Source organism: Gadus chalcogrammus, chromosome 15, assembly GCF_026213295.1.
Source record: "Gadus chalcogrammus isolate NIFS_2021 chromosome 15, NIFS_Gcha_1.0, whole genome shotgun sequence".
Classification (NCBI taxonomy): Eukaryota; Metazoa; Chordata; class Actinopteri; order Gadiformes; family Gadidae; genus Gadus; species Gadus chalcogrammus.
In genome coordinates this window covers 1,524,507-1,552,491 of record NC_079426.1, presented here as the reverse complement: position 1 = coordinate 1,552,491, position 27,985 = coordinate 1,524,507, and the positions used below count along the sequence as shown (strand labels likewise).

At 48.3% G+C, this 27,985-nt stretch overlaps 3 protein-coding genes across 5 annotated transcripts in view; 2 read left to right on the top strand and 1 right to left on the bottom strand.

Annotated features, from left to right (window-relative positions):
* ret (ret proto-oncogene receptor tyrosine kinase) overlaps nucleotides 1-7,288 on the top strand; it is a 21,388-nt gene extending 14,100 nt beyond the window's left edge. Inside the window, exons 8-20 of the mRNA XM_056609383.1 lie at nucleotides 243-374; nucleotides 1,046-1,156; nucleotides 1,280-1,393; nucleotides 1,670-1,926; nucleotides 2,372-2,519; nucleotides 2,630-2,737; nucleotides 3,028-3,236; nucleotides 3,860-3,982; nucleotides 4,143-4,213; nucleotides 4,314-4,451; nucleotides 4,622-4,721; nucleotides 5,154-5,301; nucleotides 6,311-7,288. Of these exons, the coding sequence (XP_056465358.1) occupies nucleotides 243-374; nucleotides 1,046-1,156; nucleotides 1,280-1,393; nucleotides 1,670-1,926; nucleotides 2,372-2,519; nucleotides 2,630-2,737; nucleotides 3,028-3,236; nucleotides 3,860-3,982; nucleotides 4,143-4,213; nucleotides 4,314-4,451; nucleotides 4,622-4,721; nucleotides 5,154-5,301; nucleotides 6,311-6,468 (1,817 nt within the window). The 3' untranslated portion in view covers nucleotides 6,469-7,288. The remainder of the gene's footprint in view (nucleotides 1-242; nucleotides 375-1,045; nucleotides 1,157-1,279; nucleotides 1,394-1,669; nucleotides 1,927-2,371; nucleotides 2,520-2,629; nucleotides 2,738-3,027; nucleotides 3,237-3,859; nucleotides 3,983-4,142; nucleotides 4,214-4,313; nucleotides 4,452-4,621; nucleotides 4,722-5,153; nucleotides 5,302-6,310) is intronic.
* Nucleotides 7,289-7,767: 479 nt separating this feature from the next.
* On the top strand, nucleotides 7,768-14,326 carry csgalnact2 (chondroitin sulfate N-acetylgalactosaminyltransferase 2). The gene is made up of 8 exons (XM_056610212.1): nucleotides 7,768-7,898; nucleotides 8,728-9,639; nucleotides 10,150-10,366; nucleotides 10,708-10,809; nucleotides 10,984-11,162; nucleotides 11,576-11,670; nucleotides 11,859-11,940; nucleotides 12,236-14,326. The coding sequence occupies exons 2-8, from the start codon at nucleotides 8,988-8,990 to the stop codon at nucleotides 12,526-12,528; spliced, it is 1,620 nt and encodes a 539-aa protein (XP_056466187.1). The 5' UTR covers nucleotides 7,768-7,898; nucleotides 8,728-8,987; the 3' UTR covers nucleotides 12,529-14,326.
* sec23ip (SEC23 interacting protein) lies at nucleotides 12,939-27,884 on the bottom strand. 3 transcript variants are annotated; one of them, XM_056610206.1, is made up of 18 exons: nucleotides 27,610-27,884; nucleotides 26,411-26,937; nucleotides 25,857-26,058; nucleotides 25,179-25,372; nucleotides 24,575-24,664; nucleotides 24,317-24,437; nucleotides 23,545-23,634; nucleotides 23,145-23,286; nucleotides 22,473-22,681; nucleotides 21,952-22,058; nucleotides 21,660-21,830; nucleotides 21,170-21,265; nucleotides 20,294-20,458; nucleotides 19,200-19,355; nucleotides 17,715-17,817; nucleotides 16,765-16,953; nucleotides 14,551-14,776; nucleotides 12,939-14,322 (listed from the first exon to the last, which is right to left on the bottom strand). In XM_056610206.1, the coding sequence occupies exons 1-18, from the start codon at nucleotides 27,740-27,742 to the stop codon at nucleotides 14,241-14,243; spliced, it is 3,003 nt and encodes a 1,000-aa protein (XP_056466181.1). In that variant the 5' UTR covers nucleotides 27,743-27,884; the 3' UTR covers nucleotides 12,939-14,240. The 3 variants fall into 3 exon arrangements, with proteins under 3 accessions (XP_056466181.1, XP_056466182.1, XP_056466184.1); XM_056610207.1 differs by having other exon boundaries at nucleotides 14,551-14,719; nucleotides 27,610-27,883; XM_056610209.1 differs by having other exon boundaries at nucleotides 14,551-14,713; nucleotides 27,610-27,883.
* Nucleotides 27,885-27,985: the final 101 nt, after the last annotated feature.

Genomic DNA, 27,985 nt, shown 5'->3' with positions numbered 1-27,985 from the left:
GTGTGTGTGCGTGTCCACAAATGTGTGCGTGTGCACGCGTGTGACTCTATGTGTGCGTGAGCGCATGTCAGCAGCTGTGTGTGTGTGCAATGCACGTGTGAATGCACATCCTTAATAACACCTTTGCTCAATTTGAAGCTGCTACTGTAATCAACGTCCCCCGTGCATCAGTGGTTAGCCTGCATCGGGGAGAGGGGGACCACTCCATGCTAACGTCTGTGTCTCCGCGTTGGGCTCCGCAGCAGGCAGGGCGGGACGGCAGGAACAGCGGGCCCTCTCCTGTAGTGAGAGCAGACAGCGGCTAGACTGTGAGATCACCAGCGGCCTCGGGGCCACCAACGGGAGGTGCCAATGGAGACAAGGCACTGAGAAAGGTACGACGATGTAGCTAGAGCCTCAGGCCAGGGGAACATGCTAAATATCAACCAATTGATTAACTATTTTGTTAAATATTTACTAGTTTGTTTTTGTGTGTGTGTGTGTGTGTGTGTGTGTGTGTGTGTGTGTGTGTGTGTGTGTGTGTGTGTGTGTGTGTGTGTGTGTGTGTGTGTGTGTGTGTGTGTGCGTGCGTGCGTGCGTGCGTGTGTGTGTGTGCCCGTGCTTGATTGCGCAAGTGCGGGTTTGCATGTGTGTTTCTTGGAGAGCATTGATCATGTTGCTCTTTGTTATATTTACTCTATTACTCTATGACAGTTGACCAATAGAACTCAATAAAATACTGAGTTGAATAGAGTGAACATTGTGAAAACTGTTGATTAAAAGTATGCTCAATACTGCTTTTAATGAATGGTCAAATGTTTGCTTTGCTTGGAGCAGCTTCAGTTTTTGAAACAAGGCGAATGATAGGCCTGCGTACTCTTGAGTTATTCTACGGTTGAAAAGGTTATACATCTCCTTTTGTGCTCTTTAATTAACCATGCCCTGTCATGTTTGTTTTTCCTTCGAGCAAATCTCCGACCTACACCAACCTGCATTTACGGGTTGGGATTTTACTGCTACTTGTATCTGAATGTGCGCTGACTCGTTCTGTGTATTTATATTCCAGGGATATCTGAGTATTATTCTACCTGCTCCCCGGACCTCCGAACCTGTCCAGACGGCTTCTGCGATGCCGTGGAAAGCAAAGACATGTCGATTTGTCCCCAAGATTGTACAAGTGAGTAAAGTACAAATTTCTTTTTTTATTCTTATTTTAAATGACTCACCGTACGAGTCACTAGTCTTGCCTAGCGCTGGTTATGTTCGCCGTGTTTCATTGGTGTTTTGTTTGTGTCTCCAGCAGAAGCAGTGATCGGGGGTCACGTGAAAGGCCTGATGTTCGGGATCAAGGCCGGCTACGGGACATGCTACTGCTTCGCAGAGCGGTGCTTCTGTGAGAAGGACGACATTGAGGGTAAATCGAAGTCTCAGTCATACAAAAATAACACACTGAATGTGGAATGCCGTCTTCCTGTGCGGCTTCTCCAGACAGGAAGCTGTCTTCCTTGGGGTTTAGCTTTCCGTTCTTTCATGAACCAAGAGCAAAACTTCCCTTCCAAGGGGTTTCCTCCCGATGAACACAACACCTCCAACCAGTTTATTAGGAAGTGTACGCCGTACTTTGAACCAGTACCTTGGCCGCTGGGATGGCCGATTCAAATAACCCTTCCTCGATCCCCATCCGATCCAGAGGCGATATGCGACGAGATGTGCAAGACGGTCATCGCCACCGCGGTGCTGCTGTCCTTCATCGTCTCCATCCTTCTGTCCTCCTACTTCGTCCACCGCTACAACAAGAGCTCCCCCAAGCCCCCCATCGCCTCGGCCGAGATGACCTTCCGCCGGCCCGCCCAGGCCTACCCCATCAGCTACTCCGCTAACAACGTGCGCCGCGGCTCCCTGGACTCCATGGAGAACCAAGTGGCCATCGACAACTTCAAAATACCCGTACGTCACTTCGGTCAATGCAGCATTAGCAGCTAGGGATGGTCCTATCGTATTAAGTTAGCTGCTACGACTAGTCCTAATCCATTAGCTGCTTAGGCTAGTCCCAGTTAATTGGCTGTTCAGGCTAGTCCTAATCCATTAGCTGCTTATGCTAGTCGTAGTTCATTAGCTGCTAAGGCTAGTCTAAATCCATTGGGCTCTAATGTGAGTCCTAGTCCATTATCTTCTAAAACTAGTCCTAATCCATTAGCTGCTTAGGCTAGTCCCAGTTAATTGGCTGTTCAAGCTAGTCTTAATCCATTAGCTGCTTAGGCTAGTCGTAGTTCAATAGCTGCTAAGGCTAGTCTAAATCCATTGGCCTCTCAGGCTTATTCCTAATCCATTCGCTGCTGAGGCTAGTCCTGAATTGTTGCGCCTCAGACCATAACTGTTTTTCTATTAACAGGAGGATCCAAAGTGGGAGTTTCCTCGTAAAAATCTGGTTCTTGGCAAGACCTTAGGGGAAGGGGAGTTTGGGAAGGTTGTCAAGGCAACGGCGTTCCGGCTGAAGGGGAAAGCTGGCTACACCACCGTGGCTGTGAAAATGCTTAAAGGTAAGAGAGCCCTGGACACAGTGGAGCCCGACCAGGAGTTCTAGGTGATACACTTGGAAGGAAGTGCGGGAATCATAACTTATTTCAATTACCTCCCCACCCCGCGACAGACCACGCTTCACACAGCGAACTGCGTGACCTGCTGTCAGAATTCACATTGCTGAAACAAGTCAACCACCCGCACGTGATCAAGATGTACGGAGCCTGTAGTCAGGACGGTAAGGCCTCCTCCGTTACACACTCCGCTGTTCAAGACCGTACAAATCTGACGACAACAATAATGTTTTCCTACAACTATTCCTACGGAACATAATCAACACTGCGGCATCGCCTTTGTCCCCCTTTATTTATTTATGGTAAAGATTACTTATTTTATTTCCCTAATTTTATCCTTGTTGCTCTGTGGGTCGGAGACCACCGCAATTTTGATTGCTCCGTTTGTCCGGCACATATTTTGGAATTGACAATAAATCGGGCTGTGACTCTGGCGTTGGCTGTCTTGCCACAGGTCCCTTATACCTGATCGTGGAGTACGCCAAGTATGGATCCCTCCGCAACTTCCTGCGGGAAAGCCGCAAGGTGGGGCCGAGCTACATGAGCGGCGAGCGCAACTCAAGCTACCTGGAGAACCCTGACGAGAGGGCTCTCACCATGGGGGACCTCATCTCCTTCGTCTGGCAGATATCCAGGGGCATGCAGTATCTGGCGGAAATGAAGGTACTTCCTAGCCTGGCCTCTTGAGCTGAAGAAAATGACAGCAGCTTCCCCAGACCAAGCTCAATCATAGATTGAGCTTGGTCTGGGGAAGCTGCTGTCATTTTCTTCAGCTCAAGAGGCGTGAGCAACGGGCCTAGTTCAAATGACTCTGTACGCAATTGGCTGCTTGTCGTCATTGTGTTAAACCCGCCAATAGCGCGCCAGGGGTGGGTGAAGCCAGCTTGGTGATTGGCTCCCGCAAAAACGTATCGGAAGCAGAGAGAAATGTATTGCTCTTCTCCAGACCCTTCTGCAGGGCGAATTCAAATCGCCGGCAGAATGGGCGGGGCTACCCAGTCTAGGTATTTCCCCTTCCAGAGGAATCGCTGTCGTTTCGGTGCTCCTCAATGAGATAGATAGCGGCCGGTCTTGGCTTGAAAGACAGCAGCTCGACAGCTTTGGTGTTTGTTAGTGGGTTTAGATCTAATTATTCAAGCAAAAAGCATTCGATTTGTCCCTTTGAGATCTCTGTTACTGTATGTGAAGCATCACTAGATTGTCAGTGATATAGTAACATTCGTATTTGCTCGATTTTGTTCCGCCAGTTGCTTACAGCTAATGCTAGCATTTGTTTTGCTGGTCAGCTCGTTCACAGAGACCTCGCCGCGCGCAACGTCCTGGTAGCCGAGGGCCGCAAGATGAAGATCTCTGACTTTGGCCTCTCCAGAGACGTCTACGAGGAAGACTCCTACGTGAAGAGGAGCAAGGTGAGATGCCGGCCAGAGATAGGCTCTATATAGCTACATAGACCAAATCTAGAATCTCAGTATCCACCTATCACTGTGCCCTCTCTTCCAGGCTCTATAGAGCTATATCGACCAAATCTAGAATCTCAGTATCCCCCTACCACTGTGCCCTCTCTTCCAGGGTCGTATTCCGGTCAAATGGATGGCGATAGAGTCCTTGTTCGATCACATCTACACAACACAAAGCGACGTGTGAGTACCCAAGTGGTTCTATGTGGTGTACTGGATTACTTTAATCACAGGTTGTGTAGAATGAATGCCATGGTTTACTAATCGTGTCCTCTCTTGTTAGCTGGTCTTTCGGGGTACTGTTGTGGGAAACCGTGACCCTGGGGGGCAACCCATACCCGGGCATCGCTCCCGAACGCCTCTTCAACCTCCTGAAGACAGGCTACCGAATGGAGAAACCAGAAAACTGCTCGGATGAAATGTGAGCTCCACCTCAACTCTCTGTTTTTATACTAGTCTCTCGTGTGCAACGAAACACTTATAATAACTAATGCATAAAGCAAAACGGATTTGGGGCTGCTTTCCAGCGTGGAAAATGTCTACGTTGAAGGGTCCATATGAAACTAAAGGTTCTGCTTGTTATTTCTGCAGGTATAATCTCATGCTCCGCTGCTGGAAGCAAGAATCTGACAAGAGGCCCACTTTCATAGATATCAGCAAAGAACTGGAAAAAATGATGGTGAAAAGTCGGGTATGAGTGTATTAATACTTTATTATTCGCCCTGCGGTACAATGAGCGTAATACACAATCTTCATTTATCTTAGCATATAACTGTATACTCACCAAACCTTTCCCTGTTTAAACTTCCGTTGTTCATGTCCAATGCCATCAGTACATTTTTGTAAAATGCAAAATTTGAAAAGAAATGTCAAGGCCACAAAGACACAATCAGCCAATGGCATCGCACACAAAACACGCCTCAAGTATTCTATTTTGGTCTGAGTATGCTTCTTAATACTCGCCATTAGACGACATATAAGCCTCAGTCAGATCCATATCTGTCCAAGCCTGCGTGTGCGTGAAAGGATTAAGTGTGAGAGTCTGCGTGTGTGTGTGTGCGTGTGCGTGCGTGTGTTGTCCTCACTGACTAACGAGCCTAATCAGGTGTTCCTCCCTCGCCAGGATTACCTGGACCTGGCGGCGTCCACGCCGGCCGACGCCCTCCTGTACGACGACGCCCTCTCCGAAGAGGACACGCCTCTAGTGGACTGTAATCACGCCCCCCTCCCTCGCGCTCTCCCCTCCACGTGGATTGAGAACAAGCTCTATGGTAGAATCTCCCACGCATTTACTCGATTTTAGAGCGCACACGCTCTCTTGTTTTTGGCAAGTTGTGGTTGGCTTTTCCGTAGTCAAAGTGCGTGTGACTGTGACCTTATTAGGCATGCCTCTTTTCTCTGACACTGCCCGTCGTAGCTCCCATTTCATCGTGAATGAGAGACTCAGTGGAAAAGATCTTGTGTCTTGACTGTTTGTTTGTCTGTTTGTTTTTTTTCTTCCTTTGGACCTGCTTCCAATGTACATGAAACCCGACCAAAGAAATTTAACATTTTGTATATATTCCCATAATATTAATTTATACGCCCCTGGCCGGCTAATCTTCATGTTTCGACGTCATTCATTTGTAGATATTCTCTTTCACATTCCATGTCACTACATTTGCATCATTTACTCACTACTCTTTTTGTGTTTGATGAAAATGTATGTAACATTTGAAACAGGTCCTCGTCAAATCAATCTCTTTGTGGTTTGGATTCCAAACTGTCATAAATTTCCTAAATTTCCAATGTACATAGACTATTTACCTCTTATTCTGAGTGTCAAACAAATAAACAGTAAGGCTTTTAAACTTAGCTCGAGTGAGGGGAAATAAGGTTTCCCTTAGTCATTTCTCCAAATTGATGACAATCTAAGGTTGATCAAAAAACAGCAACATTATTAAGCAATAATAAACCTGTTAACAACTCTGAGCTGTGGATGTTTCTTCTTAATACTTACAGTTAGACAGCTATTTTGTATAATAAGACCTCACGCAGCATCTAAAAGATTGGGTTGGTCAACAAGCATCCATAATGCTCCAATAGTAATGCATATCTTGTGTTCATTCTTCATTTGCAAGCAAACATATTCATTTCAATTCTGCGAATGCCACCTGCTCAGAGGTTTAAGACTTTTGTTTAAAACGTAAAAAATGCCAGAGTTTTATTTGAGAGCCTTACTGTCTTGTCCTCTGTGTTTCTTTCACTGAGTGCAGAAAAATGATATGTTCTCATTTTTAGGCATGTCATACCCCAACTGGCCTGAGAAGAGCCCGGTACCACTCAACAGACATGATGCCACTAACCCTGTCTTTACAAGATATGCCAATGATAGTGTTTATGCAAACTGGATGGCTTTGCCTTCACCCGCAAAAAACGTGGACAAGCTCGATAGCTAAGGATAACCATTGATGTAGACGATCTTCCTAATTCGTAGATGTGTATATTTCTATAAAAGAAAGGAAAAAGTGTACATATACAATCTGATTATAAAGTTGGTTCCCTTTTTTTTCTGTCGCACGGGTAGTCAAAGTTTAAAAACCAGAGTCTTTCTCGCTGCCAAATAGCTGGAAGAAATGAGAAAATAAAACATAGACCATGCTTCTCGCAGTTCATTGGTATGTTAATCATTACCTCAAGGTCATGTTGGCCAAACTGTATCATTGCATGACTACTGTACCAGGTTGTATGTCAATGTTAATGTCTTTCAAGTGCCTGTGCTGCTTCTACAATAGCCTCTGATTATTAGTGTGTACAACTGTGAGGATGTTGTTCCAAACCTGGAATTAAAGGGGCCGTCTTTACCATCAACTGTTGTAGGACTCTGGAAGCTGGACTAAAAGAGAACTGGGAACTTGTTTGGGCAAATGTAAAGTTTCTACTAAAAGGGAAGAGGTTCATTAAAATGCTGACACCACTTTTGGGTTACCCCACAGGATATTTTGGACTATACTTGCCAAAGACAAATAATACACCAATGTTCAATAAAAGTTAGACATGTTGCTTGTTTTTCATGTTGTTTTGTTACATGAAAAATATCTAAATGTAAGTACTGCTCCAATACAAGGACATGATATATAATCTTAACTGTGGCCATGTTTTGGTACGACTTATTTTCAGATTCCTTTTAATGGCAATCATTGTGCGAAATGTATGATTATGTAAAATAATGAGTTATCATCATTATGTTATTTGATTATGTTGCAAATAAACATTACAAATGTGCAGTGTGGCATTTTCAGTGAGTCATTTTCCAGATACCATTGCAAAATTAAATGTATCCTAAATTTTGTAATTTATTGTCTAATAATATCTCTCAGCCTAATCTTTATGATATCTAGCTGTTGCAGGCTTATTGTTAATGTATACGTTATTTTGAGGGGATAAAAACATCAACCTTCCTTATACTATGTTGAAATCAGTAAAATAATACTTGATATATATAAATATGTATATACTTATTTTAATACTATTAAAATGTGTTAATAACATTAACAGATATCGGGATTATACTGAGCCTGGCCATATACTGCATTATACATACCAACCTAAATATTGGTTGGTATGTCAAACGAAAATTAGAATGAGAGCATCAATGGAAAAACTGACCATCATGACCATCCATACCCTTGCATAGAATGATTGATGACGTTTAAAGTAACACAACTTTAATTGGCTAGTTTAAACCGGAAGTACCCCTCGTACCTACTTTTCTCTTTTGCTCCGTGGCGTCTTGTATTTGTGCATCCATGGGCTTGCAGCGCTAGCTATTTGCTTTCGCCTTTCATGTGAAAAACGGAGGGCACGGTTGGTGGAGTAGTTTAATTGGGTAAGCGGTTCATTTTTTACATATGACATATTTGAAACATTTATCTTTAAGCTTAAAAGCTAAAGTCTTATTGTGGTATTTACATTGATGCAGAGCGAGCAGCGGAGCGCGCATTTCCGTTTGACATTTTCGAAATAAATCGACTTGATGTGAGTGTTAATTTTACACTGTTAATAATCTTCATCGAATAAAGTGTTTGGATAAGACAAATATTTTTAATGCAGCAATTTCGTTGTGGCATGGCATTGTGATCCGTGCGACGCTTGGGAACTGTTCAGTGCTCAGTCCTCCTGTCATGCCCACTACGGCGGTGTTTGCCTAATCAGCAGTGTGGGGACTGTCTGCTTCGGTATCCTTTATTTTATTAACTGGTAGGGGTGTTCCGATTGAAGCCATACTTTATAAATTCTCGTGTAATTGAGCAGACGTTTAACAGAACAATCGAATAAGTGCTGCACCAGCAACTTTCTACGGATGTACATAGTGAAGACAATAGGAACCAGACTGAAACATCTGTATACGATTTACATTCAACCATACCGCTACCACAGCTGTTTAGTCTGCATGCTTTAATTGTGAAGAGGTGATCAAAAGACCGGAAACGTAATGAAACCTACAGCAGGATGAACGGAGGTTTGTCTCAATCCAGTCCGCCCACCGCCGCGAAACAACGAGCTGTTGTTGGGGCCCCCCGCTGTTATTTGCTAGACTCTGAATAAACATCTGTGAACCCAGCTTGAAATGCAGCACACCTGTGCCGAAAAAAAATAGCTACCCTGCCACGAAGAGAGACTTAAACTATATTATCCTTTTTTTCTGTCTTTTGTAGGTAAACATCTCTTTGACACTTGCTCCAGTTAAGTTGTTGACATTGCCAGACGAAGTGAAATATACACTTAAGTTGCCTTTATTAATGTGACACTCAAACATTATTGATTCCCATCGTGGATATCATTGCCCAAATAATAAATGTTTCCTTCACACTCAATGCGTTTAAAAGACACATACACGTAATGTGAATCGGCCGATACATCAGAGGGCGAAAGGGGGGAATGCATTCTCTCTGGCCTTAGCTCATAGGCTAGCGCGATGCCCAGGCGCGGCTTGGCCATGCCCAGCCGGGCGCGTTGGCTCTTCCTGGGCCTGTTCCTGCTGCTGGTGCTGCTGCTGTTCGCCTACCTGCTGGAGTGCACCCCTCCCGCCGACCTCACCATGGCCCTGCCCGGCCTGGTGGGCGACGGCTACGGCAAGGAGCACTACCAAGGCCTGCTGCAGGAGCAGGAGGAGCGGCACCTGAACCGCGCCGCCAGCCTCAAGCGGCAGATCGCCCAGCTGAAGCAGGAGCTGCAGGAGATGGGCGACCGGCTGAAGCTCCTGCAGGAGAGGAAGGAGCCGCCCGGGGTGCCGGGCCTGTCCGAGGCCAAGGACCAGGAGCCGGGCGACCTGCTGGAGTACCTGCACTCGCAGATCGACAAGGCGGAGGTCAGCACGGGCGCGCGCTTCCCCAGCGAGTACGCGGTGGTGCCCTTCGAGAGCTTCACCTCGTCCAAGGTGTACCAGCTGGAGATGGGGCTGACGCGGCACCCCGAGGAGAAGCCCGTCCGCAAGGACCGGCGGGACGAGCTGGTGGAGGCGGTGGAGGCGGCGCTGGACATCATCAACAACCCCGACGAGGAGGACGGCGCCGACGACGACGCGCCCATGCAGAGGCAGACCTACTCGGACCTCCACTTCACCGAGGGTACGACCGGACTGGGGGAAAGTCTCCGTTTTGGAAATCTGCCCCTTATGACATCACAGGTGGGCGTGTCCGCCTAGACGTGTGACGGAGAGATGAGCAACGTTTGCTACAGTCCACTGGGTAGGCTGGTAGACTGTTCTATCCAGCGCACATCTAGGTGGGACACGCCCGCTTGTGATGTCAGACAAGCCGTTTCCAAAACGGCTTTTAACGGCTAATCACACCACACCTGGTGGCATGTCATGGGACCTTTAAAGATCGGTGCTGTGTTGCCAACTCTTGAGCCAGCTGCTGGATCCCTGTGCTGGGACTGGTAGATACTCACGGAGCGATTAGCGTTCAATACAACACGATGGGGGTATGAATAATCAATATATTGTCTGCAGGCTTACCAGGCTTACTGCATGGTTTTTGTATCATTGTGCCTCATGTTAGTGGTTAGTGGTGAGATTACACCTGCAGGGACAACAAGCGGTCAAGTCCCCTGTGTGTCTTCCCCTCGGTCGGCAGGGCTGTACCGGACGGAGCGGGACAAAGGCACGCTGTACGAGCTCTTCTTCGCCAAGGAGGACTCCAGCAGCTTCCGCCACGTCACCCTCTTCCGGCCCTTCGGGCCCCTGATGAAGGTGCGCAGCACGGCGGTGGAGACGCAGGGCGTGGTCATCAACGTCATCGTGCCGCTGGCGGGCCGAGTGGAGACCTTCATGCAGTTCCTGCTCAACTTCAGGTGGGCCCCGCCGAGCCCTGTGGCTCCGCCCCGAGCCCTCTGGCCCCGGGCCTTGCCCCGGGCCCCGGGCTGACCACTGGTTTCCATTAGCTCAGAGTCAGGGTTTCCTGTCTGCACTGGGAGACTAATACCAGACGACTTGGAAGAGGAGTTAAAGTGTGGTTTGGTGTTGAGCTGTTAATACTGAGTTTTACGAAAACCAATTTACTGACCTTTAATTGTATGTATTTTTTTATGTATTGTAGTACTTTATGGTGTATTTATTATTTGTAAGTATGTATGGTGCTGGTCAACTATCCTTTTATCAAAGATATATTTTTCTTTCACTTGCTGTGCTTCAGGGAAGTGTGCGTGCAGCAGGATAGGAGAGTTCATCTGACGGTGGTTTACTTTGGGCAAGAGGGCCTGCAGGAGGTGAAGTCGTCTTTGGTGAAGCTCTCCAGGTCTGTCCGCTGTCTATAACTATAATGAGGGTTCACCACTGAATGTGGCCCACCATCTACGAACACGTGCTAATCTGCCCCACTTCCTTACGTCATTATGGAAACCATAATGCAAGAAAAGCAGTTGTATGATCGGCGAGGGGAGTTGACCACGCTCTGTTTGGTTCCTCTCAGCGAGGAGAGCTTCTCCAACTACACCCTGCTCCCGGTGGACGAGGAGTTCTCCCGGGGCCGGGGTCTGGACATCGGGGCCCACGCCTGGACCAGGGGCGACGTGCTCATGTTCTTCTGCGACGTGGACATCCACTTCACCCTGGACTTCCTCAACACCTGCCGCCTGCACGCCTCTCCTAGTAGGTGACCTTTAGTACGGTGTGACCCCCCCGTGGGTCAGTACCCCGCTTGGGGACTCCCGATGTGCAGATGCAGTTGAATGAGCTTGCTGATAAACTATATGTCATATGTGATTATATCTATGCGAAGCAGGAAACATGGCTTGTACTTGTTTATAAGCTATGTATTTTAAAGTTATCATAAAGGTCTTGTATATATGAACAGACTGCCTAATGTTCTGTAACAAACTATTACTAATCACTTGGGGTACCACGTTTGTATCACTGTATTTTCAGTGTACATTGATATTATATTATTTGTTAATAGTTGAAAGGTTTAAAACGATGTGTCTATGGAAGGGTTGGAAGTATTGAAGTTGAGGTTGCATTTATATTGCGTACTGAGATGTTTTGCTTCTTTTTGTGTTTTGTAGACAAGAGGGTGTTTTACCCTGTGGTTTTCAGTCTGTACAACCCCGCCATTGTTTATGGAAACTTGGAACAGCCTCCTCCAGTTGACCTGCAGCTGGTAAGGACTGACTCTCATTCCATGGAGCGGAACGTGCCACGGGCTCTGGACGGGTTTTAGTTTCGACTGAAAGCTAGTTCCCACCTACATGATGCAATAATGATATCATCTAAAATGAACCCGCATTCACTCATTCAGGATTATGTCTGGGTAGTGGGTGCTGACGCATGATTCATCCTTTCTAACAGAATCACAAGAAAGAGGCTGGCTTCTGGAGAGATTTTGGCTTTGGAATGACGTGTCAATACCGGTCAGACTTCCTGAACATCGGTAAGACGGGGGTCCAGTGAAACTCCTCATCAGTTCAGTATTTATTAGTGCTGTCAAGCGTTTAAACTCACGATTAATCAATTAGCAGTCAGGCTACTGCTTCTTTGTTTTGAGGTCGAAGAAAATTATTATTATTTTTTTTTACAAATGAATAATTGCGTTAATCGATCGATAAAATTAACGCCGTTAAAATTGGTTTGCGTTAACGCCGTTAATAACGCGTTTAACTGACAGCACTAGTATTTATCCATCAGTGTTCCCCATTGATTCTAACGGTTTCCACTTTGTTCCCCAGGGGGTTTCGACCTGGACGTGAAGGGCTGGGGCGTGGAGGACGTGCACCTGTACAGGAAGTACCTGAGGAGCGACCTGATCGTGACACGCACCCCCGTGGCGGGCCTGTTCCACCTGTGGCACGAGAAGCGGTGTGTGGACGAGCTGACCCCCGAGCAGTACAGCATGTGCATCCAGTCCAAGGCCATGAACGAGGCCTCCCACTCCCACCTGGGCATGCTGGTGTTCCAGGAGGAGATCAAGGCCCACCTCCGCAAGCAGGCCTTCAAGACCCGCAGCAAGCCCGAGGGCTGAGGGGGTGGAAGGAGGAGGGGGCAGCTCTTTATACTGACAGTTCTGGTGCCCCACAAGCAGCACACAGACCCGCTTACATTTCAGTGGCTCGGCAGTAGACACCGATGAATGTAAGACATGGCCGACACGTTGAGTGTTTCCATTTCTACGATGCCGCTCAGGACATTCCGAGGTGCAGCCCTCACAAAGGACGGCAGTCGGAACGAACCTTTGGGGACGGATTTATTGTTTGTGTAAAATGTGTGGCAAAATGCCTGGAGTTCAATTCGGACATTGAAGAGACTTCTCACACGGTATTCAGTGGAGTTTTAAGGGAGTCGTTTGTCTCACGTTCTCTTGCTGCATCAGTATTCCACAAGTTACTGTGATTTCAAGGAGCGTTGGCCAAACTATTTCTAGCAAGAACATGACTCCAATACTGAGGTATCAAAATGTTGCGTTCACCTTTGGGAAACTGGCACTAATATTTATGGCTGGAGTTTAATTTGCATCGGACTTGCAACTTAAGTCAGACAAAACATCTAAAGGATCGTCTTTTGGTTTTAAGAGTTGGAATAGCGCACAATCTGGACCAACCGGCACGCAAAGTGTTATTGTTCTGTTCCTGTCATGATGCCCGTGAACTGGGACCAAGTTAGTATTTATTAACGTCATGCACCTTCAGCCATGAACCATTTCATGAAGCTTGTAAATGAACATTACTAGTCAAAATAAGGGACCTATCATGTTATTGTAGCCTTGGTAGTAAAAATGGACAATCCTTCAGTCTTCCTTGCTCAGAGGGGTAAGCCTTTGTGTATTACGTTGGGTTCATGGTCCAGAACCAGTGCAAGGATCGGTCAGATGTCTTGATTGTCCAGTGGGATTTCTCACAGCACTATCATTCCAAATACTTGTTAGAGGCGGCACACGTTTTGTACTTTATTTTCTTCAATGTGGTTTAATTTTGTTTAACACTTGTGCCTTCTTAACGTGATGCAGCAATCACATTAGTCGGGTCATTGTTGTTGAAGTGGCACGTTCATAGATCTGTTGTACATTTTATTTCTTGTTCGATGCGATTGGCTATCGCACTGGAATCGGTAGGATTGTAGGAGACTCTATCTGGAATGTAGGATAGGAGAGAATAGTTTTAGGGTACAGCTGTCCACACGACAGGCCGTGAGCAAAGTGCTTCTCTTCATCTCAAATGGAACGCAGGTTGACATGCCATCCCATTCTGTAGTAGTTTGTTTTTATTAATCAGTTATAGCAAACATGTCTGCTTTTGTTAAGTCTGACCAGCCATCTCTGCTTACTCTGTATATAGACTTCACTTCCTGTTCATCTTTTTAATGAGGAAACAGCTTGTTGAATTCTGAAATGATTTATTCGACATGTTGGCCATTGAATAAAACAGGGAGCTCTTCACTGCTGCCTTGTCAAGTCACTTATGTTAAAATCTTTGTATAATGAATAGTATAATGTACAGTATAGTTTCAGTAAACATAGCGCCACCTTGACCAGTTCTATAATTTAGTTGAACTAGTCACTGGAATCCCTTAACTTTATCTGTTCTTAATTTAAGATAATATGCATCATACAACATTCGTACTCATCCCTATACAATCAACTAAAAATAATAATAAAAAATAATCAGAAAGAAGTCCAGCAGAATAAACATGGAATAGTAAACGTAAAAGACAGTGAAGGGCTTTTAAAAATAGACTGCATTAATGAAGGATCTGCTCGGGGTGAATGCCCATGGACTTGTAGATCTCTTTGAGAAGCATCAAGGCTGTGTCTTCGGATTCCCTGCAGAGGAAGAGACGTAGGAGCTTAACACGGAGGCACAAGCCTTCCACACAACGGCCAGTATGTCATGTTTCACTCTTTGTGAAAACTGATCAACGCAGGACCAAAGTGATAACACATTTACATTACACAAGACTGAATAAAATGTGGTTCATGGTCCAAGTAGGAACCGATCCAATACATTTCACCAATACCAAGACCACATTGCCGTGTGTGCGTGCGTCGTACCAGTAACACAGGTGGCTCTGGAGGGCGAAGAGGTACTCGTTGAAGCTCTCGATGGGCTTCTCCTGCAGGACATAGTCGATGCGGTTGCCCCCGTTCAGCCTCCCCATCTTCACCTGGGGCTCCTCCTCCCTCAGCGGCTCCACCGCCTCCGCCATCTTGTTCTCTGCGACTGAAGGGGGACCACCGTCCGTTAAGGTCACAGCGCGGGAGATTGAGCCCCTCCCAGCTACTGGGCGGGAGAGTTCAAGAAAACAAAAAAAAACTCAGTAACATTGTTCTGCGGGAGGGGGCTGCAGACAGCCTGGCTCCGCCCGCCTAAGTACTTCCGCTCAATTTTCCTTTCCCTTCAGTACTAGGTCTGGGTCTGCGGTATGTTAGTGGGTTTTCTCCGTCTAAATGTTGTGCGTCCAATCAGCGAACAGAGGGAGTGGCTGAGAACAATGACGTTAAAGTCAGCTCTCGTTGACGGACATCTTCATGGTGTTTGGTTTGTTTACAGCCTGCGTGCAACGTGATTGCCGGCCAAACGTTAACGATTGCTTATGGCAGATCCAATAGTTTTAAACTTCAACAGACACCCGCCTTCAAGTGAGGTAACGTTTGTCAATTGAGTAGGTCCGGACTCTGTGCAAATGAAAGTACGAGAAGTACGAGAGTCTGGGAGGACCAGGCTAGGCTGCAGACAGAAAGTAGTTGAAAGTCAAAACCTTCTGAGTCTATCTTTTCTTAAAAGGCTTGGTTTTGACATTACATTAGGTTATGCACTACAGCCACTTTGCGACTTTGATGTGAACTAGCGTTGGTGGGCCTGGGTGGTTGGTGTGTATTGGGGGGGGGGGGGTTAGGAGTGTCAACAGAAACATTCTTCTAAATAATCCAGCCTTGAGTTTTTCTCAACATGCCCTCAGCAGCATAACTGACATGCTTGGTGAGGATGAAGCGAGGTCATCAATCGGGTCACACTGGGTTTAAAAATACCTCTGCATTCTCCGAGGTTAAGCGTGCACTTACTCGGTATAGGCGGTTCATTCTACAGCTGAATACTGTCAACAAGGTGTGATCACGGCCCTAGTGATCCTACTCTGTTCTAATATAACTTCTGAGGGGAGACGATGCAGAGGCCGTCCGGAGACCATAAACTGAAGCGCTGCAGTTACGCCTCGTTTCCCGTTTCGTTCCGGGTGCATTCCACCCAAAGATAAACTGATTTACAGAAGTAGATCCATCTTAGAAGGGGATTTTAACAAATATTCCCAAAGACGCTAGTCTGCACAGTATAAACTTGGAAAATGACACTTTGACACTTTTATAGTTTACAACAGCTGGCCAAGTTTGCATTCGCCGATAATGTCTGCCATCACGTTTAAGCAAAGTCATCTAAAGTGTGATTTGTGAGTCTGCCAAAGTAAACGGGGGCATCCGGGCCTAATGCAGAGGCCGAGGCCGCCAGTGTCAACTACCACGACTGTTTATCGTAGGCGGAATCTGGGGAAAAGTCCCGCCTCAAATGCTAGGATTGGACTGGCAGCCTTGTCAGTCAAACTCGCATGCTGACTCCTAACCATAACCCTAACCCTATCAGAGAAAGGCTTTGACTAACGTTACTTTAACAGGGTATCTGCAGGTTTCAGCAAGTCTAATTTAAGACTTTTTAATACCACCTTGAATGAAATTGAAGACCTAAAACACGCGATGGTGGGGGGGATCCTGCTGTATTATAACCCAAGCGTAGCATGTGTGTCACTCAATGAGACTCATTCACCTACCCATTGTCGCAGACTAGCTAGCAAGCACGCAGATAATCGTTTACATATGCAGCTAGCAAGAAAGAAGCCTCTCTACACGTCCTTCCTGAAAAGTCCCACGAGAAAAAAATAAAAAGTCCTGCCCGACAAATTTAAGACCTTGAGTTACAGTATTTAAGACCAGCATATGACATTAGTAACGAATTCAAGACTTTTTAAGGCCTTAAATTTAGAAACATGAATTTAAGACTTTTTAAGACTTTTTAAGGATGAGCAGACACCCTGTTTAATATGCATGACAATTTAAGTTACCTTCCCTGCGGTCACGTGACAGATTTGAGCCTTTTTGGATTGGATCAGGGACTTTAACCAACGTGATTGGCTAATCTCCGGCTATCCCCTCGTTAATATTCATCCCGTATTTTCCCGGGTTCCGCCCGCGACCGCCCCGTCGGCGTGGCCCACTCACCCTCCTGGACCTGCTGCTTCTCCTCCTCCTCCTTGATGCGGCTGGCCACCATGGCCAGCTCGGCCTGCAGCTGGGCCGAGGAGGTGTGGGCGCGGGCGAAGTCGTTGAGCGTCTGCCAGGCGTTCTTCAGCGAGCTCATCAGCCCCTGCTTCAGGTCCGAGCCCATCCGGGTCAGGCTCTCCTTCAGCTCTGGAGGAGAACGGCCCGTCGATGGACCACGGAGTTAGGGCTTTCAACATGATGCTATCGTCAAGTATAGAGATATAATATATTTACTGAGGATATGCATCATGTGAACCTCCTAAGATGGTGCAATTTGATTGGTTCGCTATCTCGGAATATTGGGCAATATCCCATGATTGAGATCTCAAACTCTGGATATTTTCTCTTCACGCTAATAAAAACAAATAAACCGCTATTAACAACAATAAATCCCGGCAAAAAGTGTTATCTTGTTTCTTTGGAGATTTCATGTGTAGTATATACTAAAACAATTATTCACTTCAGGCTCCGTGAATAGTGGGGGCTATTCCCCACAATTCACTTTGACTTCGGCGAATAATTGTTAAATATATGTTCTGCTTTCAGTGCACACATCAACCTGTTCAACCCAATGGGTCTATTATTAGGACACTGGATTAGCCGTCCCCATGACTACCTGCCTAGCACTGCTGGTTTCTTTGGAAGCTAGGCTAAGCTAGGCTAGGCTAAGCTCTACCAGTTGGTGCTGGAGGGCCAGTAGAGGGAGCTATTCTACCTCTAACAAGGACACACACACACACACACACACACACACACACACACACACACACACACACACACACACACACACACACACACACACACACACACACACACACACACACACACACACACACACACACACACACACACACACACACACACACACACACACACACACACACACACGAGGAGTGAGTGAGGCGTACCGAGGTGCAGCCTCTTGCGGCCCTTGTGGTGGGGAATGAGGACGGGCTTCAGGTCCAGGTCGGGCAGGATCATGGGCTCGATTCGGTACGCTACCGGGTCCAGCTGGAAGAGAACAACGGGCTGCCGGTCATAACGAGCAATGAAAGAAGTTGGGATTGCTGTTACAATCCAGCAAGTACACGAGATAAGGAAGATGTCGATGAAATATAAAAGCCAGCATTAAACCACCAGTTGAGCTCCTGTATTAGTTTATATTTAGTACTGCTAACTGGAGGCTCAGGAGGTAGAGCAGTTGTCTTGTAACCGAAAGGTTGTTAGTTCGATCCCCAGCTCCTCCTAGCTGAGTGTTGATGTGTCCCGGAGTGAGACACTTGACCCTAACTGCTCCCGACGAGCTGGCTGTCGCCTTGAATGATTGACTCTGCCGTCGGTGTGTCAACGTGTGTATTAACCGATGTAAGTCGCTTTGGATAAAAGCGTCTGCTAAATGCCCTAAATGTAAATGTATATTTATTTCTTCAACATACAAAATGTTATTGGGAGAAGAAGTCGTACTTTCTTTGAAACCTGTGAACCTTTTGAACCAGTGTCCGAATCTCTGAATGAACACCAGACTGCTGGAGTTAGGAACGCATTGCACCACAGCTCAGCCTGAAGACCAGTGTGGGATACAGTGGGTGTAATCTGTGTGTGTGTGTGTGTGTGTGTGTGTGTGTGTGTGTGTGTGTGTGTGTGTGTGTGTGTGTGTGTGTGTGTGTGTGTGTGTGTGTGTGTGTGTGTGTGTGTGTGTGTGTGTGTGTGTGTGTGTGTGTGTGTGTGTTATGGGTCTGTGTGTGTAAGGGTGTGTGTAAGGGTGTGTGTGTGTGTTATGTCTGTGTGTGTGTTATGGTCTGTGTGTGTGTGTTATGGTCTGTGTGTGTGTGTTATGGTCTGTGTGTGTGTGTGTGTGTGTTATGGTCTTTGTGTGTGTGTGTGTGTGTGTTATGGTCTGTGTGTGTGTGTGTGTAATGGTCTGTGTGTGTGTGTGTAATGGTTCTGTCTGTGTGTGTGTCTGTGTCTGTGTCTGTGTGTTATGGTCTGTGTGTGTGTTATGGTCTGTGTGTGTGTGTGTAATGTTCTGTGTGTGTGTGTGTGTGTGTGTGTAATGGTTCTGTCTGTCTGTCTGTCTGTCTGTGTGTGTGTGTGTCTGTGTGTGTGTGTGTGTTGGTCTGTCTGTGTGTGTGTGTGTGTGTGTGTGTGTGTGTGTGTGTGTGTGTGTGTGTGTGTGTGTGTGTGTGTGTGTGTGTGTGTGTGTGTGTGTGTGTGTGTGTGTGTGTGTGTGTGTGTGTGTGTGTGTGTGTGTGTGTGTGTGTTATGGTCTGTCTGTGTGTGTGTGTGTGTGTGTGTGTGTGTGTGTGTGTGTGTGTGTGTGTGTGTGTGTGTGTGTGTCTGTGTGTGTGTGTGTGTAATGCTCTGTGTAAGCTAGGTCTGTGCTCGGTGGGTACCGGGTGGTAGATGTTGAAGAAGCCCTCGCAGGTGGGCAGCTGGTAGCTCTCCTCGATCCTCTCCAGGCCGCGCACCGTCAGGAACATCCCGATGGGAGAGCCCAGGGCGAAGAAGTTAACGGGCTCAAAGTCCAGAGCGTGGTAGATCACAGACACCTGGAGGTGGACAGGTGTCAGCCATGCGTCTGACTTTATTTATTTGGACGAATGTCTTGTTCAATCCCAATTCATACCCATTAAGGAATAAAAGTCTCCTTTTTGTCACGTCTGATTGTCAGTTAAATTGCTATTACAGGTGTTTATTATTTTACCGTATACAAGTGTTGTTTTTTGCTTCAAAATACCCTATCCAACAGAGGTCAACAGAAGGTCAGACAGAGGAAGAGGTAGGGGCAGCACATAACTTCTCAAAAAGTGGGAGGGTTTGATCTGTTCAAATCTGACGTTAGATGTCAATCACACCGCTAGGAGTGACAGTGGACGGTTGAGTTGAGTTACAGAGCAACGTCATTGGACAAAAAACGGTCCGTTTAACGCCACTGCAGGCAGGTGTCATAACTAGGTAATACAGCTGTACGCCAGAAGAAAGCACAATGTTTTATTTTGTGGGCAATTTAAGCTGGACATGATATTAAATATCTTGATGTTAAAATGCTTCTCCCAGCAGACAACAAAGAAAATGTAGTCGTAGTGCATGTAACACTACACAGTACGAAGAAGCTGCAAAAAGTAAACGAGGCCCTGAAACCCTTCCCCTTACTTCCATCCCTTCAGGAAGATTGAGGAGCCAATAGGGGCAAGTAGGGGCCAGCAGGGGCTGGTAGGGGCCGGTAGGGGCCAGTGGGGGGCCAGTGGGGGCCAGTGGGGGCCAGTGGGGGCCAGTGGGGGGCCAGTGGGGGGCCAGTGGGGGGCCAGTGGGGGGCCAGTGGGGGGCCAGTGGGGGGCCAGTGGGGGCCAGTGGGGGCCAGTAGGGGCCAGTGGGGGCCAGTAGGGGCCAGTGGGGGCCAGTAGGGGCCAGTGGGGGCCAGTGGGGGCCAGACTACTGCTCCATTTGACTCCCACTATCATCGCCCTATGATGTTTCACACACTCACCTGCCCGGTCCCGACTTCAAAGTAGTTGTAATCCACGTGGACGGAGGAGCTGGTCTTGCCCACCGGGAGCGTCATGGCGACGGTGTCGGCCAGCGGGGCGACGGCGACGGCGGGGGCGGGCACCACCTCCTGGCTCACCTCCTGGGCCCTCTGCGCCTCGGCTGCCTGAGAGGCGACAGGCAAAGGGGCAGAGCGTTACCGAAAGATTCAGCCTTAAAGGTTGCATCAGCGATGCTAGGCCGAAACATAAATGATCACATTCATCGGATCTTTCCTCACGATCCGCTATCCGCCCGCCTCATAAGCAGGCCGTCGAAAAAACACGTCTCTGTAGGCAGCCTACGCTCCGATATCGCACACAAAAAACAAATGGTGCTACCAATCACCCAAGACCAAAATAAATAGTATTCCAACCAACCCCCGACCAGGGGTGGGTGTTGTGGGGCTTTGCGCTGCGTTCATGATCGTTTTTACTGGATGCACAAAACACGGAAGGGAGGGGCGAGCGGGCTCTGTTTGTTTGGGATCTGGCTTCAAACACCAACAGAAGAGACGTCACCCAACATCGCTGATGCAACCTTTGAAAGGTCCGCCATCTTGTCACCAGGTTGGCTTTATGATCAGCCATAACAAGCCATTTCACAATCTACCCTCTAGTCTAGTGCCAACACACATGGGATGGATGGAGAGATCGGCCGGCCAATCAATTCAAATGTAATTTAATTTTTATAGCCCTTAATCACAGGTACAGTCTCAAAGGGCCGTACAGGCCATATCATTATGACCTCCATCGAACCTGGTGGTAAAACAGGAGACCTTTAACTGTGGTTTCAAGTAGGGGACAGGAGGAGGAGCAGGAGGGATCGGCAGCCGTACCAGCTTATTCACTCGCTCCTTGACGAACTTGGCGATCTTCTTTCGAGGCCCTAGTGGTATCCCCATCTCTTTCAGGTCCTCCACCGTGCACATGAGCTGGAAGAGCACAAAAATACATCAAAGGACCACAATGAGAATCCTTTTTTGTCTTCGTGACATGCAATCATCAGGTTGTCTGCTAACCAGGTAGCTGGTTCTTTAATTAGGGATATGTGCAGTTCTATGTTTACAAGTTAAAGGTCCCATGACATGCCACCAGGTGTGGGCTCACCTATCCGTCACACATCGAGGTGGACGCACCCATCTATGATGATGTCATAAGGGACAGATTTCCAAAACGGCTTGTAACGGCTAATCAACCCACACCTGGTGGCATGTCGTGGGACCTTTAAGTTTATTTATGGAGCACATTTAAAGACACAGCTCGATAGTGCCCAAAGTGCTGCACATAGCGCTTTGGAAGTCATCACATCGGGCTTCTCTTTCTTACGAAGGACTCGAGGTCGATCTGCTCATCGTCGAAGGTGGTCTTGAAGTCCGACAGGCCCAGGTGCTCCAGCACGTCAGCCAGCACCTCCAGAACCTCCGCCTCCTCTCTGGGCTTCTCCTCTACCGCCGGGGGAGGGGCCGGACCGTTTCCCACGGCAACGGGGGAAACAGCCTGATTTTGGAATGACGAGGAAATTAGACATGGCTGATGAAATGCATTTTTCAATCTTCTGACTGAATCGTTAAAATTTGAGCTGCTTTCTAAGCGTTGGGCGTCACCGAGGAGACCTCACCTGCTTCCCGTCTGGGGGGCCTCCGTTAGAGGACGGCACGGGGGGGATGGACTGGGAGAGGGCGCCGTTCTTCTGATTGGACAGCAGGTCGAACAGAATCAGGGAACCTGTCGCGGGCAGAGACACTGGATTAGAAACTGGTCTGTGTTGCGACGTCAACAGAATCCCCCCCCCTCGTCTTTTAGAAGACGCTTCTAACAAAGTGACTGAGAGTGAAGGTTAGATGCATTTCATTTGAAGTCGTTGGAGGACGAGCTCAGGGATGGCTAGGCAGGTAGACTGGGGTTGGTACCCAGAACCTTTAGGTCAGAAGTCAAACCCTACACGACCGTCCTCGAACATGGTTGTTCCCCTCCATCACTGCTTGATCTTTAGTCGTGTTTTGCTTTTACTCTGTAATTCCTGTTTGCATCAACAAACTTTATCACGCTATAAAGTTTTATCAATCCCAGTTTAATTTCTTATGTTCTCGGTTGAAGGCCCTCCATGAATCGCGTTGGGGTGGCGCCTGCGTCCCTCACCCAGGCTGTGGCCGGAGACCGACACCTTGCCAGCGTAGTCGGGGTTCCGGGCCCTGAACAGCGTGTGGAGCCGGTTGATCTCCAGGGCCACCGTGTCCATGATGGTCTGGCAGTAGGTGGGGCTGTTGTAGAACAGCACGTCCAGCAGTGTCTCGTTGGTGAAGTGACGGAGGCGACCCGTGCTCGGCAACGTGATCTTCTTGATTCTCCTGGGCGGGGAATTAAAAGATTCATGAATCAACATACAGCCTTATTCCTGGAGGCGGAGCCATCTATATTCACACCAGTCAAAGTGGTTCATTTATAATAAATGAATGGTAATGATTGTTTAATATTTTTTGAATGCCTGCTAGAACTCCAATGCTGATCAAGCGAAAAACAATTTAAAGGGGACACATTATGCCACCAGGTGTGAGTGTGATTAGCCGTCACAAGCCGTTTCGAAAATGTTCAGCTTCTGACATCACAGGTGGGCGTGTCCACTTATATGTGTGCTGGATAGATCAGTCTACCAGCCTACCCAGTGGACCTTGGCAAACAACGCTCATCCATCCGTCACGGTGGTATAATATGTCCCCTTTAAGCCTTTTTGACCCTTTAGAGAATTGATCTCAGCGTCTCCTCTGACAGCCCTGTGAGGAGTGGGCCCTGGGCAGAGAGGAAGCTCCTCACCTGTCCACGCCCGTGGCGTCCCCGTGGAGCGCCGTGTGCCACTGCACCGGGAGGAACTCCACCCGGCTGATGGCGTGCTCGTCCTGCGCCGTCTTGAAGTGGCTCTGCAGCAGCTTCAGAGACACGCTGCGGAAGTCGTCCACTGAGGAGACACAGACGCACAGAGAGGGAGGGTGAGGACGGAGGTGGTGGTGGTGGTGTCGGTGGTGGTGGAGGTGGTGGTGGTGGTGTCGGTGGTGGGGGTGGTGGTGGTGGTGGTGGTGGTGGTGGTGTTGTCGGTGGTGGAGGTGGTGGTGGTGGTGGTGGTGGTGTTGTCTGTGGTGGTGGTGTTGGTGGTGGTGGCATGGAAGAAGCGTAAGCTGTGAGGAGCGATGCAGGCAGCCGTAGCCGTGGTACTCACCACACTCCACCATGCTCCGGAAGCGGAGGTCACACACCGGCCCGATGCCGTGCACCATGAACACCAGGTGGTCCACCGTGGCCAGCTCCCCTGCGATCAGAGAGCAGAAGGATGAACACAGAGCTTTGGGCGGCCTCGGCTCCAACACGGGGACCGTGCAACAGGGATTGGCTTTATACTAAATCGAGTCTTGGCAGAAGTTCAGAATCAGGCCTGCTTTTATTCTGCTTTTATTCCTACCACTCAGGCCTCGGTTATACTTTTGTTATCACAGTTTTGTGGTCAGATACACCAGATATGACGCTAAAACTATGTGGCCGGATTTCACTTTCCCTCAAAAGAGCCGGTCATGCAGTGTACGTTTTATCTTTTAAGTTATAAAGATATTGGATATTCATGCTCTGAATAAGCGTCATGACACAGGTATCCAAATAATGCGATTACCAGTATGATTCCTGTGTGTCTAGCGGTGTTTACCTGCCCAGGCAGATTATTATGGCCTGTTCAGTAGTCTGCCCATATTGTGCCCAGACTGCTGTGCACACACACCTATTCAATCTGATCAGAATTCGAGGCTGATCACCTCGGGATGTGGTCCAGCTCCTCAGAACACAATGTGAGCAGGATCCGATCGGGGACTGTCCAGACCTGACAGTAAATGTGTCATAAGAGTAAAACCCTGGCCTGGATGAACACTGAGTCATACCCCTTCCATTTCCCTTTGCCCATCTGTCCCATTACAACGGTTCCAGTGAAGGAGGGACATATCTACCATCAGGCACTTCATCGTGGTCGTCGTCGATGCCCCTCTTCACCACCCTGGGTCTGGTCTGGCCCTCCTGGGTAGTGCCCCACTCGTCAGGCATCGCCGAGGGCTGGAACTGAACGATCACCTATTGGACGGCAGGAGGACACAGACCATGTCAGTCCCTTGCATGGTGGGCCCTCAAAGTCTTGAATTTAATGGAAAGTATAATAATTGGCTGCGTGACATCATGTGATTGGGTGGAGTTTCCCCACTAGGCGTTACCTTTGGGTTGTGCATGACGATAGTCTCCCCCGACGGGAACTCGAGCCTACGGTGCCACTGGTTGGTGGATACCGCCTTCTTGTACTCCGCCTAGGATCACCAGAAATCAACATGGACCCTTAGTACATGAATACATCATACACCATGCCGAGGGGTTCATGAAGAGATACCACGTTATTTTCACTGTTCATTCAATCTTCCGGTGCCAACTGGTCTGGTAGGCAAATCAGAAAAAGAAACGATACGCCGTGACAACAATTGCCTGAAACTGGATACTAGACATTTCGTCTGGACTTTTTTTTTTTTTGCACCATGGATTCGCTGACTAACTTCTCTCTTTCACTTTCACGTTCTCTGGGTGCTCTCACCCATTTGAACCAACGTAGATGACAATGCAGGTTTTAAAGTTGATCTTATGCTCTCAAAGAGGAAGAAAACACAAGGGTTGTTGATTCACAATTATTTTCCCGCTAGTCGCTTCTACTACAACTGATCAGATCGAGTCCGATTAGATGACTCTGTGGACGGACTTCAGCTGAACTCTCCCGTCCTCCAGCCTCCAAGGACCCTGACCCTCACCCAACCCACCAGCCGAGGGACCCACCTCCAGCTTGTCGCTGAACTCCTCCGAGTAGGGCACGAAGCGGCTGTCGCTGTCGCCCTTGTAGAACCAGGTGCAGCGCCGCACCTCCGTCTCGTCCTCCTCCCAGAACACGGGCGTGCGCAGGCGGTCGTACAGCTGCACGTCGTAGCGCCCGCCGTCCGTGCGTACGATCACGCTCTCCGGGTCGGGTTGCACTGTGCCCGGCGACAAACTCTCTGGTGTTATTACAGGGCTGATTACGGTCCCACGTCCACGGAACGCAAGGGGGTTTACGGACCCCTTACGTCCTTGCGGACCCTCCTTGCGTCCGACACAAGGGCCGGACGTGCGCCTCCCAAAAATTGTAACCTTCCGTCAAGGGCGACGCGGCAGCGAGGGCTGTGATTGGTCGGCTCACTAAAAACCGACGCAGAACCGTAAAGGTTCACGACGGCGTTGAAGCGTCTGCGTGGTCCTTGTCGTTGCGTGAACGTGGGACCGTGACCAGCCCTTAACTCAGCTCCGCCACCAAAATGTGAAACCTACTCTTAACTACAAACTCCGTCGTCACAATAACAATTAAAAGGCTGGTTTGGTGTAACACCGTTACCCTTCCTCTTCCCCTAAGAACCACCAAATTTGAAAGCTCAATAGCTAAATGTTTTAGGTAGTGGCAGCCCCCCCCATGCCGTTCATTACCTGAGTTGTACGTCTCCTCCAGCTGGATGGAGTCGATGATGCTGAAGGGAAGCCAGACACTCTTGGACTCCACCTGTTTGCAGAAGAACCAGTGAGGCTGCACGGCCTCATAGACGTTGTACTGCATCATGGCGTTGGCTGGGACCAAGGCTCCGGCCATGGTGGGAGGGGGCAGCGGGCTCTGCATCTGGCCGGGAGGGGGCTGCCGACAGAGGAAAAGGTTGAGGATCAAATCTGTTTTGAGTCCGGTTTGGACATGTTATAAAGGTAATAAACTGACTCACAGCAGAATGAGTAGAATACAATCTCAAAATAAAATGATTGTCTATTATGACAACAGATAACGAATGAACATTTAACCAAGCAGCAGCCGGGGAGAAAAATAAATAATCTAAGAAACGGTCTGAGGAAGCTAGCCACTTGATTAATTAACCGACGCAATTTAAAAAACAAACAAACGCTCCACCCATACACTGAGTGATCTCATTGTTCACTCATCATGCTTATCTTATGGGTGTTTGGCTCTGGAGGACTCTGTAGACCACGGCGTCTACCTTTGTGAAGGCCGGCGGGGGCATGCCGTACCCCTGCGGCGCGGCGCCCAGAGAGTACGGGTTCTGCTGCTGCTGCTGCTGCTGTGGCGCGGTCGTCGGCGGCGGCAGGACCTCCGGCGACGGCATGTACGGATTGGCCCGGCTGCTCAGCGGGGTGTGGCGGTACGGGTTGTGGCTCAGAGGGGTGCTCTGCGAAGGGGACGGGGCGGCGGCGGCGAGGGGAGGAGTTTGTCGTCCCATGGGGCTCTGGTAGACGTTGGCCCCGGGGAAGCCCAGGTTGGGGTTGGTTTGAGGCCCGGGCGGCGGCGGGGTCGGGGTCAGGGAGCAGGGGAGAGAGGTGGAACCCGTTGGCACCGGAGGGGCGGAGGATAGCGCAGGCGGAGGGCATTGCTGGTGGTGGCCGATGGACGCGAACGGGTCGCTGTTGGCCGCGGAGCCGGAGAAGTAGTTGAAGGTGGAGGGGGCCGGAGCCGACGCAGAGGACTGGCCCAGGAAACTGTCTTCTTCTCCTACGTCTGTTGAATCATCTGTGGAATATTATGAAGGGTCAGGAATGACGTACGCATGTAACAAAACCCCACAATGAAGATAAGATGCTGAAAAATACCAACAGTGAGTGTAAGAATGGTTCAGACTATCTTTATTTTGGCTACAATCCAGTCTTTATATAATATGGTAAAGCAGGGAGGAAATTACCAAATGTATTATTATTATAAGATTTATTTGATATGACCAATTTACTGATTTAATCGGAAATGTTGATACGGAACTCAGGGTGGGATGAAATGCCCCTTTTACTAATAAGACTGAAGAGAAGTATCAGACTAACGAAATGTATGTTTCCAAACGGGCAACGCTTCTTACATATGACCAACAAACAAGATCCCCATTTAGTGCATCACAGGATCGATTGAGCAATTGACATACAACAACATAAGTGAAACTAGACCCCACAGCTTATTTCTCTGACAAAAAACATTCCATCAGTCTGGATACTGTATAATCTGACTAACAACACGATGACATTCACATAGTTCAACAGAATATAACACACCGAATAAATAGTATGTATATATGTACTGGATTGTTATTTAGGGTCAAACGAATGGCTAACTAGTGGGCTAAGCATCCTGCTAGTTAAAGTACCCTTGTCAAACCCCAGGTTTTTGACCCAATAACCCAATAACATGTTATCTCACCGCCTGACAGCACCGCCGGACCTGTGGCCTGACTGACCGGGATGAATGGCAGACTGAAGTTGAACTCCGGTGCCGCGCTAAACAGTAGATTTGCACTAGAATTCGAGACATTATTATTTTTCCTATCAGCCATTTTCCCCTAAATTACACGTAGCCAATGCAATTCGGCTTTAACCAACCACCCGGATCTCTACCCGTTCCCGGCCACATACACATGATCTATATAATATGTGTATACGTGTGAGCCATGGTTGCCCCGGACTGACTATCATTTGTAGATCGGTGGAAGTCACATCGGGTTGGAGGCGCTTTATTCATGGTTGTTAGGCAGCAGGTCGTTTAGGTGCTGCCCCCTGCAGGCGTGGAAGGTTTACAC

Excerpts from the sequence above, each read along its gene's own strand:
- csgalnact2 (XM_056610212.1), top strand. The coding sequence starts at position 8,988 with ATGCCCAGGCGCGGCTTGGCCATGCCCAGCCGGGCGCGTTGGCTCTTC. Across the intron at positions 11,671-11,858 it reads CTCCAGTTGACCTGCAGCTG|AATCACAAGAAAGAGGCTGG; the intron begins GTAAGGACTGAC and ends CCTTTCTAACAG. Across the intron at positions 11,941-12,235 it reads GTCAGACTTCCTGAACATCG|GGGGTTTCGACCTGGACGTG; the intron begins GTAAGACGGGGG and ends TTTGTTCCCCAG.
- sec23ip (XM_056610206.1), bottom strand. The coding sequence starts at position 27,742 with ATGGCTGATAGGAAAAATAATAATGTCTCGAATTCTAGTGCAAATCTA. Across the intron at positions 23,635-24,316 it reads CCACGATGAAGTGCCTGATG|GGGAGCTGGCCACGGTGGAC; the intron begins GTAGATATGTCC and ends CTCTGATCGCAG. Across the intron at positions 21,831-21,951 it reads GCCCCCCAGACGGGAAGCAG|GCTGTTTCCCCCGTTGCCGT; the intron begins GTGAGGTCTCCT and ends TTCCAAAATCAG.